At 33.4% G+C, this 19,390-nt stretch overlaps 3 protein-coding genes across 3 annotated transcripts; all 3 read right to left on the minus strand.

The window, feature by feature from the left end:
- Window positions 1-832: 832 nt before the first annotated feature.
- On the minus strand, window positions 833-7,539 carry LOC131842932 (carbohydrate sulfotransferase 4-like). Its single transcript, XM_059191505.1, has 5 exons — window positions 6,658-7,539; window positions 4,720-4,899; window positions 2,023-2,239; window positions 1,697-1,877; window positions 833-926 (listed from the first exon to the last, which is right to left on the minus strand). Exons 1-4 carry the CDS (start codon window positions 7,377-7,379, stop codon window positions 1,767-1,769), a joined length of 1,230 nt encoding a protein of 409 aa, XP_059047488.1. The 5' UTR covers window positions 7,380-7,539; the 3' UTR covers window positions 833-926; window positions 1,697-1,766.
- Window positions 7,540-9,070: 1,531 nt separating this feature from the next.
- On the minus strand, window positions 9,071-11,389 carry LOC131842936 (ATP synthase subunit g, mitochondrial-like). The gene is made up of 4 exons (XM_059191510.1): window positions 11,276-11,389; window positions 10,925-11,011; window positions 10,119-10,222; window positions 9,071-9,277 (listed from the first exon to the last, which is right to left on the minus strand). The coding sequence occupies exons 1-4, from the start codon at window positions 11,307-11,309 to the stop codon at window positions 9,107-9,109; spliced, it is 396 nt and encodes a 131-aa protein (XP_059047493.1). The 5' UTR covers window positions 11,310-11,389; the 3' UTR covers window positions 9,071-9,106.
- Window positions 11,390-13,188: 1,799 nt separating this feature from the next.
- Window positions 13,189-14,411, minus strand: LOC131842935 (uncharacterized). Its single transcript, XM_059191509.1, has 2 exons — window positions 14,315-14,411; window positions 13,189-13,778 (listed from the first exon to the last, which is right to left on the minus strand). The coding sequence occupies exons 1-2, from the start codon at window positions 14,352-14,354 to the stop codon at window positions 13,381-13,383; spliced, it is 438 nt and encodes a 145-aa protein (XP_059047492.1). The 5' UTR covers window positions 14,355-14,411; the 3' UTR covers window positions 13,189-13,380.
- Between the last annotated feature and the right edge of the window lie 4,979 nt (window positions 14,412-19,390).

Below are 19,390 nucleotides of genomic sequence, written 5' to 3' on the forward strand. Positions count from 1 at the left end.
GAGAATTGCATATATAAACGCTTTCACGTCGTTTTAGATTATGCATAATTTCTATTATCTCAAGCAATTCCCATATTTAACCTAATTAATGGTCCATCTTTTACAATGTGATATATTAACACACTCCCGGTGCAGTGCACAACCCGAGCTCATACAATTTATTCGAACATTTGTGTTTGTTTATTGTAATACTTTTATACTTTATTTAATGGAAGAATAATTATTAAACAGGAGTTGTGATCAGTCTTCAGAAAGTCAAATAAAGTCAACAGTCGAAACAAATTACTAGTCCTAGAACAATATACAATTATTTCATAGTGAGCCTTAACATGGCTTACTTTGGCTAAAAGTACTCAAATTACTAAGGAGAATCATAGCAACAATACTAAATCAATATATTAATATACACATTCATTAGGGTTGAATTTTGTAATTATTTGAAGTAGTATCTGGGGCGAGATAAGAGTAAAAATTTGAAAAATGACTGCATATTTTTACTCTTATCTCATTAGCATATAGCATTTTTTACTAATATTGAAGTATACGTTTTCTCACCCTTTTGTATGTATATTAAAATACATAGATATATACATTGTGTTCGGTAAATATATTTACCGTATACCGAGAAATTTCATAATTTAAGTACACCTGTCGATAACTATAATGTAAAATAAATAATATTCATACATTAGTAATCATAGCAACTACTTCAAAGAATTACAATGTAAGATAACTTATTAACTAATAAATTATTAATATAATAAATATATAATAAATGTAAATTCAATTTATACATAAATTAAATGAAAATAAATCATAAATACTTTCCAGGAAGTACCGTGTTGATTCTTGCAATAGCAATGCATCACTTACTCTACATAGAAGGCAACGAATCTTCAATGCGATAAAGTAAGACTATGGAACATCTGAAACAATAAAAATAGAAATATATTGTCGACTATTATATACTGAATTAATAACTCGATTAGATACTAAAGAATGGTCGCTTAAGTGGAAACATACCCTGTGTATTTGATATACTCATTTGTATATATCCTATTTCACACTGGACAATAACATTAGAATATTTTTTCCATAAAAATTAAAATGCATTGCCCAATGTTGTTACTTTCTTTTATACCTATGTAGTTTATTTTAATAATTTTCAATATCACAAAATTTACTTAGTTCAAACTGTTAAAATCATGTTTCCTAAACACATTTAAAAATATAAATAAAGAAAGCCATAGCCAAATGCCATTCTGTATTACAGCCATTCTCATATATAATGTACAAATGAACTCGAATAGTAACTCTCTGATCTGTAATAGCATTCCTTTTGTGGACTTCCGCGATACAGGTTCGCCAAGTCAAGTGCGGATCCAATGTATCACAGCTGTGTTGTATTGATATGTATATGTAAATGTTGAAATCAAATATTAATATTTCCGGAGAAATAATTCAGATTAGTCCAGATTTTTGAGGAGAAAACAAAGGATTCCGAAATCATTATTTCCGTTGTAGTTATAATCAAACAACGCGGTTATTAAACCCTTTTACTTTTTTCAAGGATTTATATAATACTTATTATAAGTAGATTTTCTACTTTGTAACGAACAGATAAAACAGTGACGTAACTTAGAATTTTACCAACCAACGAAGTAAATATAAAGGCTTCCAATATTATTATACGTACCGTATATGCATAATGCATTAGCACGCATTTTTCATTGCGAGTATAAAATTTGTTTCTACAGGGTGTGATATCACGGGATGATCTCGTATGATTTCAGAGGATTAAATTCTTTGCTTGCCATTTGTGTAGCATTCTGTGCCAACTCGTAACCCCATAAGTCCATCGCTTCCTTGCACGACATCTGCAAACAAAATAAACAAATAAACTAATCGTCTATGGGCAGGTCAGTCACCTATTTGTTTACCTTTTTACTAAGTTATATTCTATAGGAATGAACTATAAAGTAGTAGACTATACTTTACCATAGAAAATAGAAAGTAACTCACTTGTATCTCTTCAACATAATCAAAATCCAACACGTTTTTCCATTTGAAAGGCACATCACGGGAAACCCTAAAGGTGGAACTAACACCACCCGCCTCTACATTAGTATGGGAGTGCAGGAATTCTTCTATTGACGGATTTACACTCAGACCTAGGAAGTTGAGCAGTTTGTACGAGGTCATGTTCGGATTCAGCGCCAGCTCTTCATACCTTTGCACACTAGAAATACAAAATCTCTATTAGTTTACAAACTAAAACTAATACTATTTTATTAATAGCATTCCAACTCCAATCTCAGTTGTATATCCAATTTAGAAACACCTTTAAGTTCTATGTGCCTACATACAAGTAAGTAAGTAAGTAAGTCATTTATTCACAAGAGAGAGTCCAAGTTGTAACTTGTTATCTGTTTTTATTTAACTAATTTTAATTAAATATTTTATAGTTATTATGTGGAACTAATAATTACTTAATTATAAATATGTTCAGTAATTTTTCTATTGTATACTTCTGGCCTTCCTAAAGTACTTTTATTATGACAGGCATCTTAAGGGGGTCTTCCTATGTGATGGGTTGAAAAAATCGATTTTTTTTTTCATAAATTGCTCCCTTAACATGTCTAGAATACGGTAGTAAAGCGATTTTAGAAAATTCGAAGTCGTTTTAAAGATACAGCGGGTAAAAAATAGCGGTTCGGAGCGGTGAGTTGGCAGTTAGAGACCGGGCCTATTGTGTACCGTCGGCTTTATACCTGGCCTCCCTTTTATTAATATATTTGTTTATACAAGTTTAGACACGTTTCTACAGACTTAAACAGAAATTTCTATTGTTATAATATTTTACCGAAGTTATTTTAGTCTTGGTTGAACTTCGAAGAGAGCAACAGCTACAAATTATTTTTTTTCATAATGAGTGGACGGAAAGGAAGTACGAGTGGAAATGTTCATCCTGGTCGTAGTAAAAAAAGAAAGTTTAGTGGAAACCGTTTTACCCACCAAAATGATACGGTATTTACATCAGCTTCGGCCAAAAAACTTAAAAATAACATGAACATGAATGTTCCAATTTCATCACGATAAACCACCTCTAATTCCGCAAGTAGAAGCTATCAAACCGGTTTTCGAAGATTTATCGAAAGACGAATTATTTATTCGTTGTTTAGGAGCAGAGACACAAAACAATAACGAATCTTTGAATTCTTTGATTTGGACTTTCGCTCCTAAACATCTTCATTCTGGTCCCAAAGTTGTTGAAATTGTTAGCTACTTAGCAGTTATTATCTTTAATGAAGGTTTTCAAGGTATTTTAAAAGTTATGTCGATTATGGGATGCCCTGTTGGTCGTGAAGCCCAAGCGTATGTTGAGAAACGGGATGAAAAGCGAATCTTACGCTCTGAGCGGCGCGTAAGTGATGTCATTAAACAAGCCAGGATTGACTCAAGAGCTGAACAATCTGCTTTAAAAGAGTTTCACGAGGAAGAGGAAGGAATACTCTATGGACCAGGCATCGCCGATTGAGAGTAAGTTGATATTTTAATAGTTTTTAACGGACTTGAAACTTTAAACGCGTTTTTCTCAAAACTGTGTTTTTCAAACTTTCCTCCATTGTATCTCAGAAACGGCTGGACCGAATTACTTGAAATTTACAGGGCACACTCAATATATGTAAACGCATGGAATGAACTATTATCAATCGAAAATTTTCAAAACTTCGATTTTTTTATAGCAAAAAACAAAAAAAAAAACGCCTAATTTGCAACTTTTATTTCAAATGTCTATCAAAAATCCAATTTTTTTTATATTCATTTGATTATAGGTCATTCCGTGCTTTTAAGCCTACAAATTAAAACGCCGTTTTTTTTTTTTCAGATAAGCCGATCAGCCGGAATCGTGGAGGAAGTGGGAGCTCTTTTTTTCGAGGCGGGGGTGTTCAGAGCGCTGTAACTCTAGTTTGACTGAATATTTTTAGCTGAAATTTTATATTTATACTGTCCAAATATGTGTTAATAAATGATAAAAAACTTGAAGCTCTAAATATTTACTGGTCGTAGAAAAAAAAAAATCCTAAAATATCCCTAAAAAACAGGCCGTCACATAGGAAGACCCCCTTAAGTAGGTACATACTTAATGCTATGTACTTACTTATATATTTACAATGTAATATAGTAGGACCCTAAAAGAACAGCCGAAATAAATATTTCGTTCAAATAGGTTCAGTAAGTTTTCTATTGAATACTTCTGTCCACGCCAAAGAGTTTTAATATGAAAGGCATCTTGGCCTTACCAATTTTCTAGATAATCTATCTGTCTACTTATATTACTACTACATTTATATTATTCTGCATATTAATGCATGACTTAGGGACATTGAAGACATTAATCATTTTTATGATAATATAGTGATTTGATAGTGATACACTTTGACTTAAATTTAATAAATTCAATTCAATATCAAATAACTTTGTATAATTATAAAACTATAAACTCCATGTTGACTTTTAATATTAGATAAGATTATATAATATAAGATTTTTGCAATTTATATTAAAACATTGCCCCCAATCGACCACCAATATTTTAAAATTATAATTCTTTTCCAGTATCCAATATCTCTATACCAAAAATCATGATAATCAATTCAGCAGATTAGAAATAAACTCACATTCGCATTTATAATTTTAGTTCGGATTACAACTCACGTTAGTCTGTCGGGATACTTTGGAAGCAGCCTACCAGCAGCTACATAATCACTAATCATGTCAGCACATAGGAGCTCCGGCCGCCAGCAGTCTGGAGCGGGCTGACAAAAGTCACGATGTTGTCTTGATTGCATCACACCACGAGGATCGCGGATCAATAATATCACTTTAACATTAAGTCTGAAATTGGAGACCAATATATTAGTTTATCTATATCTTAAGGTTGAGTTAACCTAACTAAGGTTTAGTGATCCTTCATAATAAGAATTTAAGGGGGGAAGAGGATTGTTAATAGAGTGGAATGTTTACCTCATTCTGTCTGGTTACACGTCATATCAAAAAAACCATGAACTTACTATACTAATCTACTGCAAAAATTCAAATATCCAATTATTGGATTTAACAAAACCATTACATAAATCCACAATAATAAGTCAGGTTACAAGTTACTTTATATAAAACCAAACAGGCAAATGACCCATTTGACGGTAAGTGGTAACACTCACTTCCATACATGAACACTAAATATTACTTAGCACTACAAATATTACTTTATCAAGTAGTGTTTGCGATAATAACAACTAATTTCATGCCTCTTAAAATGTCCTGCCGGTGATTGGACAGCCTTGTCTCAAAAAGCAAGCAGATTGACAGCCGAAACAGATGAGACCGAGGTACCAGCGCAGAGGACTTATATCATATTCATATTATATATCTATGTATCATATATAATACCATATATTATACATCATATCAATCAAACTTATATCATACCTTACCATTTTTAATTTAGATAATGGTATATGATAAAGTAAAATCAAGTGCACCTATAAAATATTCATATATGTGTATTATCTAAATACATTATATATTGCATTTTAGATAGGATATACAATTAATTAGTAGTTATCTTATTTAGATTATAATGATATAAATCATGATTAAACTATAATTAAATAATAATCCTAATTTATAATCATATAATATTCCTAATTTTCAAAAATCTATTGGTGTTTATTAGTCTCACTGAAACTCAAAAACCACGAATTGGATTATTTTTTTGTTTACAATAACACAAGGGTTAAAACACCCTAAAAAACACTAAGTAAACTAGTAATTTTAAGTACCGCTGAAAAAAATTAAAGAAAACCTTTTAATATTCTACTTGTGGTCAAACAGTGTTCTTAGATCTTTAATTGTTTCAGATAATTTAAATGTATGGGTGTATGATCATACGCATGTCTATTATAGTACATAGAATACTATGATTAACTTCCTACTAAGTCACCTGTGTGATATACCTCTGTCCCACATAATTCTGCTGCCAAGCAACTTGTTTGGTTAAGTGTTTGTTTGAAGAGTAAGATAGGGCCATTATATTACCCAGTACAGGGGCATAATGTCTTTGTTCTCTTGGATGGCAATATACAAAGGGTATCATGGTAATTTCAGTTACAGAAAAAGAGTAGAAGTTCACTAAGTAATCTAGTATATTACAATTAAAAAATAATCATTTATTATGGATGTATTTCATAACATCACTATTTTCTTTAAAAGATAGTGATCTAAGATGTCATATAAAGATAGTAAATTGATAGTATAGGATATGATTCTATTACTATGTGAAAGTGCCAAAAGATTTTTTTTTCTGAGTCGCAGGCAGTAATTGAATATTTACTCATCTTTAATCTTGATACAAACTTGGTGGAACAATAAATTTTATAGAACATTATTATTATTTATTTTCTAAACAAAATGTATAAAATATAACTTTCCATTACCATTGCATAGATTAGGTTTTTCAGGAGTGTACTCTATAGAAAATAAGAATCATAATACCATAATTATTGAAAATGATTACATTAAAATTAAACTTTAAAGAGATTTAGATTATTAGGATTGACTGTCAAGAATCAACTTTAATTATAGTATACTCACTCTTTGTCCTCCAAAATCTCTTCAATGAGACGTAATCTCAAACGTACAAGTTTCATACTCTGGAAGGGAAACAATTTACAAAACCTTCCTGTGAATTCTGAATCTAAACACAGCTCTCTCTTATATCTACAGTGGCCCCATAGTCTTGTGTTATGGCTAAATTGAAAAACATGTCCTTTGCCATAGCTGAAGTAGTCCTCCATGTCATCATAGTTGCATTTTAACATATTCTTGATAGTGCTCACAGCTTTTTCGGCATGAGGAGGACCTCTTATCTGTATAATCTCATATTTTAAAAGAGGTTCATAATGGTAATAATTACCTGGCATAGCATTTAATACTTCTCCAAGAAATGTTGTTCCTGACCTCCAAGTTGAAACGATTACACTTCTAAGCGGTTGTCCATTTTGTTCCATGAGTAAATCTTCCAATTTTTGTACACCAGAATAAGAGAAATTGTAATTTATGAGCGCTGTTTTGATTTTGTTTCGAGTGTTTTCTAACAACTTTTCTGTGTCCGCTAATCCATCATATTGATTCGTAGGTACAGGCAGTAAATGGTCTTCTCCATCCTCGACTTTCAAAAAATTTTTTATATTCCTTCTGCTCTCAGAGGATGGACGATAAATTGTGTTATCTGTATACCGACTTCCAGCTAGGATTAAGAGAACACTGAGACCGAACGCGAAACATATTGAATAAAAATTGACTCGCCGCAACATTACGATACAAACACTATTAAAACAATCACTGTTAAAAATTGGAATAATTAATTTATTACGAGCACCACCAAGATACACACACTATCATTTTTTAAAAGTTTTTGACGGCATTTGAATCATAATTCTTTGGTTCGTGTTTCCGCGGAAACACCGCATTGCACCTTTGCCGCCATATTGAACGAGTTGTCAAATTTTATTTTTTTAATTTCGTCACTCAATAAATATAAGTACGGCATGAGGAAACAAAACTGAGGGTAAAAAAGATGTCTGAGTTTGCAATTGTACGTATTTTTATGTAATACTAGCCAGATAAATTACAAATAAGTAATTGATTGCGAAAAATATTAATACACGTCTGTAACATTGAACACCTATAATTGAAATGAAGCATAATTATCAATAAAAATAAAATGAAGAATGGTAATTAGGTACGTAGAGAAGTATTTATTTGATAATTTTTATCTTTTATACAGATTAGTTTGGCGTTAAATCTCAAATTCTTCGACGGACGGCCTCGTACATCGGATTAGCACATCCTTTTTTCTTCCGATGGTCGCGACTTCGATTCCTCGCACGGTACAATCATTTGTACCTACTCATGAGTTGTTTGTGTCGGTCTGGGTGTTTTCTATGTCTATTTACAAAAAAATCTAAGTACATATTTATATCAGTCAATCACTAACTTTGAATCAGAGGGCGTTGTGTGAAATGTCCAGGGATATATCTAATACATTAAACTCTCATATTGCGATGTTTGTTACCAAACACCTTCGAAATTACTGTACTGTAGCGATAACAGCAGCTTTGTAAAATATGTTTCGGACATCGTAGATCACACACAGAACCGAGAAGTACCTACTTATTTCAAAGTCCTCTAGAATAGTATCACTTGAGTGGTATCACATGATAACGTAATATCCGTCGTAATTTTCACATAGGCGACTGTCACTGCTTACAATTAGGTGGACATGTCAGCCTGTTTGGCGCAGTCCAAGTACATAAAAAAAATAAGCGTTATACGTAGTTATTACACTATGTGCTTATTACTACCATAATGTCTACTACTTACAACAGTTGCCTATCAACATATAATGCCGTCATGTTACTTATAAAAAACACAATTCATCAGACTTGGTCAGGGTTGCTACAACCTTCAATGTTAAATACTTCCTTCATAACACGCATGATTTAGAATGCATATTTTTACACATCTTGTTACTATGGAAATACCTACCACTTATTGCTTGATTATCTATATAAAACTAGGTGTTTGCCGCGGCTTTGTCTGTTTTTTTAGATACACGCCTATAACCATTTTTTTAGATAAAGTCTAAGTCCGGTATCAAATATAAAACCTAATTTCGCATCAAATATTCTTCAGTCGCTTAGACGTAAAAGGGTTTGGTACAAACAGACAGACCAGCATTTTAGTTTAGCATTCATAATAAGCATTAGTGAGTAAGAATGGGTAGTTAAGTAACTTACAATTTTTATTTGTTACAACAATTTAATAAGCATTTTAAAATAATTAAATAATAAATAAATAAACTTCGTTGAATACAATTTTGTATTTTTGAATTAATTTGAAGCTACTAAGTTAAAAAATAGACAGATCTTGATAAGTATTCTATAATAGTATCAGTGAATATTTTTATTTGACAATGAATGTATATATATAATTATATATATTATTTAGTCATTTTAGAAATAAGTAGTGTGAGTTATTTTCATACTTTATAACCCACAATATGCATTTTCCCAATAGTTTCGCCCAAATAAAACCATAACGCCACTTCAATGGTGATTAGGGTAAGTAACCACGCCTGCTTCACCGTAAGGAATTTGTAGCAACCCGATTGAAGAAATTCTTTTACCACAGCCAAGTCTGTCCGCAGTTTCTGTAATGAAATGGTTATTTAAGATTTATGCTTTTTGCAAAAATTAGATGCTTATGATTTGATAATATAGATGTATAGGGAAAGGGATTGCTAGTAATGTGGACTGATAAAGCTATTGCTAGCAATGTATGGTACAGTCAGGTTGACCTCCACGCGGTTCCCCTGGAAACTATTTTGATAAATTGCCGGTAATTTAGTCCGATGTGCTAAGTGACCTGACCTCATATTCGTCTTATCGTCCTCCACTGGTGCCCCAACAGCTTAAACCGTTAGCGCAGACGACTGCACCATTTCATTATCATTCATAAAAAAATACAGGTATATTTTTTTATCTTATCTTTTTTTTATATTGTAAAAAGGCACTGAATAAAATTATCTCATGAGACTACTCGTGGACGTCGTGAATTTCAATTCTGGAGGACTAATTGTTATATCTCTGCGTTCTGTCATTTCACTAACATATCTTCTCCATCAAAGAAAACACATCTTATAAAGTACTAGCTAGTCGCCCCGGCTTCGCACAGGTGTATTATATATATATAAACCTTCTTGAATCACTCTATCTATTAAAAAACCGCTTCAAAATCCGTTGCGTAGTTTTAAAGATTTAAGCATACATATAGGGACAGATAGCGACAGCGACTTTGTTTTATACTATGTAGTGACGAAACTGCTTGGCAGCTGAAGTAGGGAATACAGAGGTACAAGAATACGACTTCATACAAACTCTACCTCGGAGCAAGAAATGGAAAATAAATGCGGTACTATTGTGCTTCCGTCATTTAGTCTCATACGCCATCCCTAAACGAGAATAGGAATAATTATTTATTACAAGAAATACCTGTATTTCGTTAAACGTTGGTGGAGCCATTTCTAAACTATAGTATCCTTTGGCTACCCGAATCTTTTTGGCCAATTTGGATTTGGAAGCCCGTGCAGCTTTGTCTAAACAGCACAATAAGAGAAAGGGCAATGAATAGAAGTAGCTAATATCTATTAAATATGACAATGTCTTGTAATTAGTAACTCCAGTATCGAATAGTATCACTCATTTATTTTTAATATCAGTGTATCACTTGTTTTTTAACTATTCTCAAATTAAGTTTAAAATTGAGGTAGGCCTTATGGGTGACGACGTTCTAATTTCGATCCCCGTTAGAATGGGACAGGGAATCGGCCGATTTATGTTATCACTTGGAGAATAATCAAGGCACCTGCCATACCTACTTATTAAAAAAATCGTGGGTATTTGCGTCTGCGACGCAGCCGCAATGACGTATCCGCAGTTTTTTTTTCAGACTACTCTAATGCTGTTGTTCGCAACTGGCCGGCGGTACAGCTTCACCGAACGATAGGGGGCGAGTGCAAATGGCACTCCAAATCCGCGGAAGGACTTATGGAGCGGCTGAAGGTCAACTCCTGCCTGACGGATACATGCGTATCTGCACGCTGGCGTGATACCAGTAGAAAATAATAGCATGAATTTAGTTTCCCCTGCGTACCTAATAAATTTACATGTAATAAATTCACAATGGTTTTCAGGGCATACCGCCTGAAGGCTTGGTTGTAGGAATGTCCTAGCAATATTACAGTCTCCATTACTATCAATGGACTAAATATCTATATATATATTTAATTCCTTATTACCTTTTATTATATCTACAATCTTCTCTTTCCTTGTTAAAGTAATTTGGTAGATTTTGCTAATATTTTGAAATATTCCAGATCTAGATCCTATAAGCAAATAGAAAGTTCCGTGACAGAATGACAGCATGATTGAGCCTTTGCAAATAAATGACAAAACTCAAGATATTAGGTATCTTCTTGAAACCAGTATTTCAGATTATATTGGTTCAACCATGGTATTACTAGACTGAATAAATTATTTATATATTAATATATTTTATTGTAATGAAGTCTTTGGAAATCGCGATTAATGTAGATATCTAACATTGTATAAAATATTTATAACGGAGTACCTAATTGAAATATACGTACGTATCATATTAGTCAATAGCTTAGCATTATTCATATTATTTATGTTGTTTCGCAATTATTTATTATTTATATCTAAAAGTATAATTACATATGAGTGACTAATTTAATTTGACGTATTCGGTACCTTTCTGCACACAGGTACCATAGACATAATTTCATGCATTTGTAGGTATGCCTATGTATACGTCAAATTAAATAAGTCACTCATATGTAATTATACTTTTAGATATAAATAATAAATAATTCCTATTTTCATAAGTGCATAGTACATATACTATGCACTTATGAAAATAGGAACTCATTTATGAGTAGGTATAGTAGATATGCTTTAAAAACAATAATAAGATTAGATAACTATATTATCACTTGCATCAAAGTTACAAAATATAATGTAGGTACTCAGTTATTGAGTTATATAGGAAGCTATATAAAGAAAGTGGTATAACCTCGTCAATTATTTATCTTTACTCAAACTGTCGCATTCTGGAATTCTAGATCCAGAATGCGACAGTTTGAGTAAACGAAAAGGGACATTTTATGCAGTATAAATACTTACTCTCCTTCTTCGGACAAGGGGATTAAAAGTCCTTCTTAATGCGAGTGCTATTAGTTTGGAATATTAAAGTAATGGAAGTTTGAAACTTGGTTATTGTAAAGAAACTTTACATCTTTTTTTATATATAATTTTTATATAATACTTTATGTACTTGTAATTATATTTTCTTTGGCGACAATAATAAAGTGTTTTTAGTTAATATCCTTATCTTGTTATTTAAGACTACATAGAGATAATAAAATTTAAATGGAAAAATGAATTTATCAATCTTGAACGATCACTCTATATCGATAATGTAGTACATTTATATCTGCTCGTAATAATAGAATGGTAGAATAACATAAGTGATGACATCGGTGGCCTAGTGGTTTACCACACCGCCTTACTTCCGATGGTCGCGGATTCGATTCCTAGCACGGCACAAACATTTGTATTCATGAGTATGATTGTTTGTATTGGTATTATATATTTCTATGTATATCTAATGTGTATGTATTTAAGAAAAATATCTGTATTTGTATCAGTTATCTGGTACCCATAATACAAGCTTTAGCTAGCTTAACTGGGTCTAGATGGCGCTGTGTGAATTGTCCTAAAATTACTATATAGGTATCTATGTCACGCTCTTGTATTGTACAATAGCTTTTGCAAGATTTGTTTGCTACTTATACCTCTAGATCCAAAAAAATGCCAAAAATTATATATTTCATGGATATCAACATCTCAACCAATATAATAATAATAATAATGTCAGGACAATTCACACAGCGCCATCAAGACCCAAGTTAAGCTAGCAAAAGCTTGTGTTATGGGCACTAGATAACTGATACATATACATAGATATTTTTTTTTGTAAATACATACATATTATACATAGAAAACACCCAGACCGATATAAACAATCATACTCATGAATACAAATGTTTGTGCCGTGCGAGGAATCGAACCCGCGATCATCGTCGTAAAGCGGTACTAGACAGCTGGACCACCAAGGTCGTCAAATGAAATGTCACATATGTAAACTTTCGACAACACAATGCCGTGTTTTATTCCAGCTAATCATAATCACGCTAACGAAATCGGATAGAAGTTATAAATTTGAGATTCTATATTAAAAGTAACGAAATGCTTTGGAAAAGGACAAATAGATATTTTAAAAGTAAAATTATGAAAATTACAGGGTCTTACCACGTTATATTAATTTTTATTCAGTTCCCGATACTTCGGTTTTCCCGTGACCACGGCGGCAGTTACCACTGACGAAGTATCGGGAACTCAATAAAAATAAATAAATCGTGGTAAGACGCCGTGATTTGCTTATATTATGTATAAATTGTGACCGAATATAAAAAAAAGTATAAGTATAGGTATTTAATTTTATATACATTTTTTTTAACCTCGATGACGCCGACAAGGTAGCTTAACTCACAATTTTATAAACATACATCACAATACATGGTATCATTTGTGATTTTTTATTGGAAACGACCTTTTTTTCTCAACACGTCTATGTTTTTTTGGCTTCTTGTTCCTTACAGGTTCCCTCTTCTCAGCTTCTTTTGTCGTTTTTTTTTGGGGTTTCTTTTTCTGGTTTAGTTTTGTTTTCTTCTCTTGCCTTTACTTGTGCTGCTATTTCTAATTCTTTCTTTTTCTGTTTCTCTTGTCGTTTCCTTTTTTCTTCTTTTCTTTTTGCTGCGGCTTTTGTTTTATCCTGTTGTGCTTTAATAGCCGCCTCCCTTCCTTTTATAACTCTCAATTGTTCTGCATCCGTTTCTTTAATTTTTCGCTCTATACCGGCTATAAATCCGTTCGCGAATTTTGATATGGTATTTTCCAAAGATTTTCCCCCAGAACCGTGAAAGAAATTAAGGGTCATTGGGGGCACTACTTCAGTTTTAGCATATTGCCAAATATATCCCAAAGTGGGTCTCAGTGCCTTACTGGATGCTAAAACATATAGAAAATTTATGTTTAAGAAATTTTATTTAAAATTAAATTTAAATTATAGAAAGTATTGAAAGATTAAAACAGATAATTCCACTCTTTGAGCTTCAGTATCGTCTTCCATCACCCTGTGAACTATTGTCACTATCACCATTAATTTTTCTTCTAACTTTTTCTAACTCTTCTTTCAAGTATTTTTCTTCTTTTGGCAGTTGTCTGTCTCTGAGTGCCCTCATTTTAAAAAGTAGTGTGCTTGTTATTTTGTCGAGTGATATTTCAATCTGTGTAACGACTTTGTTGCATACTAATGGTTTAGCTGATGTATTTGTGATCGCTGATTTAGCAACATCCCATATTTTGGAAACTGTTGGCCGTACTATATTCAAAGAAACTGCAACAACGCAAAGGAGATCAGATTAATTCGGTTACGAATTCAATTTTTCTAATTGTAATTACAGCAAAAAAAATTAAAACGACGAAAGTTTCTGTTGGTCTACTTTTGTTTTGCTACAGTTTCTTTTAATTACGTTATTACATACCAAGCGCTAAGTCAAGAGCTATTCTCGCAGCTCTTGCCATATTCGTAAAATTTTTACTCAAAATTTTCTGTTTAAATTTATTATGAACTAAAAAATGTATATGCGTCAAAATGACACTGTCGTACTCACGTATTCCAATTTTAGTACTTTTCCTTAGTCTATGGTTAAATCTGAGGGCAAATTAGCTTGTTTTCTAACACCCAACGCAGTATCTAATACATACAAGAAGGGTAGCTATAGTGACCCAGATAACGTAATAAGTTGGGCTAAAAAGGACTTGTATCCAGAGCCGTAAAATATATTAAATAAAATAAAAATCAAAATTTTCTTATTTTAAAATATAAAAATTCTTTTTGAATTACGATTATATTCGATCTGTGATTTCTGTCAAATATGAGTATGTAGGTACAATAATTCCCTGTAGTTTTGTGTTACCATGAATCTACAAATCTCAGGATTTTCATTGTGGGGTAGAACAAGGTATGTCGCTTTGGCTCAATGACATTTCATTATATTAATTTAATTGCAACAGCGGCGGGAAACATTGAACGTTGAATATCTATTATTTAATTTGTTTATTATAGTTTGTATATATTTACAAGACCATGATCCGGCCTGCTGTCTTGTATGGATCAGAGTGCTGGCCCGTAAAGGCGACGGATGAAAGACGACTGCATGCAACTGAAATGAGAATGTTGAGGTGGATGTGTGGTGTGACAAGAATGGATAAGATAAAGAATGAATACATTAGAGGAAGTATGAAAGTGGCACCGGTGTCAGAGAGGTTGAAGAGTAATCGTCTATCATGGTATGGACATGTAATGCGTAGGAACGAGGATAATATTTTAAGAAAGATGTTACAAATGAATGTGGATGGTTATAAGGGCAGAGGAAGGCCAAAAAAGAGATGGATGGACTGTGTGAAAGATGATATGGTAAGAAAGGAAGTAAATAACGCGATGACTGCGAACAGAGATGAATGGAAACGAAAAACATATTACGCCGACCCCAAATAAATGGGATAAGGATGAAGCAGATGATGATGTATATATACTTAGCTGTTTTATTGGTAAGTTTTTCGTTTTTTTATTTTTATGGACGATTCCCCCGACCCGGGGGGATTCCTCCCTCCGGCTTCTAACTATGTTAGAATTTCATGCGAATCGGGTATGGAAACCAATACGTCTTGTTTAAGCCGGTCAATAAAACGCAGCCGGTTACAAAAATTTTGTAAAAATTGTAACAAACGGAGAAGAAATATTCAGATAAAATTACAGATTGCCACTGTACAGATGACACAAATGATGCCATTGAAATACAAAATACCCTCCCGGAAGTGATTTCCACTCCACAATGATCCACATCTAAAGAAACAAATGAAATTAATAATAGTCTCCGGTCAGTGACTAAGGCTTGGAACCTCAGCATTTTACCTCTTCATGCTACGCACTACTTTCCCAGTTGCAAACCGTCACTACTTGATCTTATCCTTGTTTCATCTCCTGATCACGTCGCGAGTCATGGGCAGCACACTGCAGATGCGTTTTCTTTTCACGACCTAATTTTCCTTTCATTTAAAATCCGCCCTCCCAAATACAGACATAAAATTATTATGCAGCGTAATTTTGGCGCTATCGACCTGGATTCCTTGCGTAGAGATACCCTGGCTGCTGATTGGGATTCCGTTTACAATGCGACTTCTGTAGACGAGCAGATTAATTTATTTAATAAAAAAATCACAGAGCTATATGACCTCCATGCTCCTGTTCGACCTGTTCGTGTAAAACACTTGCCTGCGCCTTGGTTAACGAAAGAAATAAAGGATATACAAGCCAAGAAAAACAAGGCTAGGGCAAAGTATAAATCCGATCCTGACAAATACCGTGACCAATATATAAAGGCTAGAAACTACTGTAATAAGGTGTGTAGAGAGGCACAACGTCGCCACATTCATACATCTGTTGAAAATAGTGATCCGGCTAAAGTCTGGAAATTTCTTAAATCTCTAGGGGTTGGTAAAAGTCACAGTTCCAATTCAATTTTTTTCAATATTGATATAGACCACCTTAATAGGCATTTCTGTTCTTCCGCTGTTTTTGACAACAACACTAAAACAAATACTCTAAATCTCCTTTCTACCATACCAACCCTTAATATTCCATGTTTCAATTTTAGTCCAGTTACCGATTGTGATGTTGAGAAGAGCTTACTATCAATACATTCTGATGCTTTAGGTACTGACGGCATTGGTCGTGCTATGGTCCTTCCTATCCTTGATGTGATCCTTCCAACAATGACCTTCATTTTCAATAACTCATTGTCTTCAAGTGTTTTCCCTTCTATATGGAAAGATGCTGATATTATTCCTCTTCCAAAAAAATGTAAACCTTCTTCCTTTTCTGATTACCGACCTATCTCCATTCTTCCTTTCCTTTCAAAAGCCCTTGAAAGAATTGTTCATAATCAACTGAACAAATTCCTTTCCATAAATGACCTCCTAAACCCTTTCCAGTCAGGTTTTCGGGCTGGCCATAGTACGACTACCGCTCTACTTAAAATCACCGACGATATTAGATATGGTATGGAAAATTCGCAAGTGACAGTTTTGGCATTCCTAGATTTGAGTAATGCATTTAACACCGTTGATATCGATGTCCTATTGGCTCGCATGCGTTCAATCAACATATCTCCAACGGTAACTGACTGGTTTCATAATTACCTGTATGGGCGTCGGCAGCGTATACGCGTTGAGAATACCCATTCCTCGTGGTGACAAACTTCTGCCGGCGTACCTCAGGGTGGCGTCTTATCCCCGCTTCTTTTTGCGTTATTTATTAACTCCATTACTATGCAACTTCATTCCTCCTACCACCTTTACGCAGATGACCTCCAGATCTATTCGCAATCTTCATTAGATGATATTGACATTGCCATAGATACGATTACTGCAGATCTGGAACTCATATCCAACTGGTGCAAAAACTTCAGTTTAACACTGAACGCCTCAAAAACACAGGCCATTATTATTGGTAGTCCACGGTATATTGGTAGAATCAATTGGTGCACCCTACCTCGAATAGTGTTAGATGGTACCTACATTGAATATAGTGATAGTGTTAAATACCTAGGCATTTACTTTGATAGGACATTGTCTTGGTCTGTTCAGATTGCTGAAGTTAGTCGCAAGATTTTTGCTGCCGCGGGATCACTCAGGAGGTTAGGCAACCTTTTGCCGGTCAGCACCAAAATTACGCTTGCGCATACCCTACTCCTTCCTATCCTTGATTACGCTGACATCTGCTATCTGGACCTCACCGAAGACCAATTAAACAAACTTGAGCGTCTTCAAAATTTCTGCATCAGGTTTATATTTGGACTACGCAAATATGACCACGTTTCACATTATCGTTCACAGCTCAAGTGGCTCCCTGTTCGCCTTCGCCGTGACTGGCATATACTCTCTCTTCTTTACTCCATTCTTTTTAATCCTGTTACTCCTAACTATCTTAAAGAAAGATTTTCATTTCTCGGAGAGGCACAAAACCATGGCTTGCGTAGTGCATCAAATCTCCTCCTTAAAACTCCTTCACATAGTTCCTCATTCTACAGTAAATCCTTCTCAGTCCATGCTGTTCGCCTTTGGAATTCTATACCTTACTCCATTCGTAGCGCAGAATCACTACCCATTTTTAAGAGCTTAAATCCCATTACCTTTCCACTTAAATCTCCCTGTATTCCTTCTTGTTATGTGTTTTGTTTCTTTGCATATGACATTGTTGTTTTGTACTTGTATTTATATATTTATATGTGTATGTATATATTGCTTGTAATTTTTGTAAATTTATATTTTTATATCTATGTATGTATATATTTTATAAATAATGTGTGTTATTTTCTAATATTTATTGGTATTATTATCCTATCCCTATTATTATCTTTATATATATATTCTTCCATTCTATTCATGCGCCACCTACCACTTTTGTTATATTTTCTCTACCTAAAGATTGTCTGGAAGAGATTGCTTCTAGCGATAAGACCGCCTTTTGTACTTCCATATCTCTTTTCTGTCTAATTCTCTTATGTATTAATTCGATTGGTGCAATAAAGAGTTTATAAATAAATAAATAAATATTTCTGAACCAATAGGAAGGAAAATGTATGAACCCACAGATCATTCCCCATACTTAGTTCATGTAGTAAGGCAAAAAAAGTCTCCAAATGACTATACTACACTTCACCACGTGACATTTGGTAAATTCCTCAAAAAAACAGTATTTTAAAAACATTATTAATGGAAGTGTACAACGCATTGGACGAAATAAAATTGCATTATCTTTCTCAGTTTGCCATGATGCTAATACATTCATTAACCACCATACAGTTTAAATAATCACAAATCACTAGCGTTTATACCAACATTTAATATCACACGTACGATACGAGGTGTTCCAAATGATTGGAGTCCAGAGGAGATATTACAAAATATTTCTGTTTCTATCGATTGTGACAATATACTTAAAGTAAGACGACTAAATTAACAAAGTTATAGTTGATGGCTCTCCCACCTGGAAACCTTCTCAGACAGTAGTAGTCACATTTGATGGTCAGGTATTACTAAAAAGAATATTCATGTGTTATAATGCATTACCAGTAGAATTATACACCTATCCAACTATACAATGTTACAATTGCTGACGGTATGGTCACACAAAAATTCAATACAGGTCAAAGCCACGCTGTATTAAATGCGGACAAAACATGTGATGTGGAAGATGCTTTTTGCTGTCTATGTTCAGGAAAACATTTTTTTTTCTACTAGCAAATCTTCTCCAGAATTCAACAGACAAAAGCAAATAAAGTTATATATGGCTCAAAATTGTATCTCACATCCTGAGGTCTCAAAATTGCTCCCTGCTGTTACAAAGCCTTTTGCTGAAGTCCTTTCCACACCATCCAGCACTATAAAAAATATACCTGAAACAAAAAATTATAATGATATTGCTTCTAAACTATCTATAAAAAACCGTGTACTTTAAACCAAAATCTCCTCGTTCATCCTATGCTGGGTATGAT

The sequence above is a fragment of the Achroia grisella genome, unplaced genomic scaffold (assembly GCF_030625045.1).
Source record: "Achroia grisella isolate CSIRO2021 unplaced genomic scaffold, CSIRO_AGI_Agris_v1 utg2671, whole genome shotgun sequence".
NCBI classification, from domain to species: domain Eukaryota; kingdom Metazoa; phylum Arthropoda; class Insecta; order Lepidoptera; family Pyralidae; genus Achroia; species Achroia grisella.

What these genes read in the sequence shown, in the direction of transcription:
- LOC131842932 (XM_059191505.1), bottom strand. Translation starts at nt 7,379, where the DNA reads ATGTTGCGGCGAGTCAATTTTTATTCAATATGTTTCGCGTTCGGTCTC. An exon ending in GAGATTTTGGAGGACAAAGA is followed by an intron (nt 4,900 to 6,657) that starts GTGAGTATACTA and finishes CTCCAATTTCAG; the next exon opens with ACTTAATGTTAAAGTGATAT. An exon ending in ATTATGTTGAAGAGATACAA is followed by an intron (nt 1,878 to 2,022) that starts GTGAGTTACTTT and finishes TTTTGTTTGCAG; the next exon opens with ATGTCGTGCAAGGAAGCGAT.
- LOC131842936 (XM_059191510.1), bottom strand. Translation starts at nt 11,309, where the DNA reads ATGAATAATGCTAAGCTATTGACTAATATGATAC. An exon ending in GATTGTAGATATAATAAAAG is followed by an intron (nt 10,223 to 10,924) that starts GTAATAAGGAAT and finishes TGTGCTGTTTAG; the next exon opens with ACAAAGCTGCACGGGCTTCC. An exon ending in CAACGTTTAACGAAATACAG is followed by an intron (nt 9,278 to 10,118) that starts GTATTTCTTGTA and finishes ATTTCATTACAG; the next exon opens with AAACTGCGGACAGACTTGGC.
- LOC131842935 (XM_059191509.1), bottom strand. Translation starts at nt 14,354, where the DNA reads ATGGCAAGAGCTGCGAGAATAGCTCTTGACTTAGCGCTTG. An exon ending in AGCTCTTGACTTAGCGCTTG is followed by an intron (nt 13,779 to 14,314) that starts GTATGTAATAAC and finishes TATATGTTTTAG; the next exon opens with CATCCAGTAAGGCACTGAGA.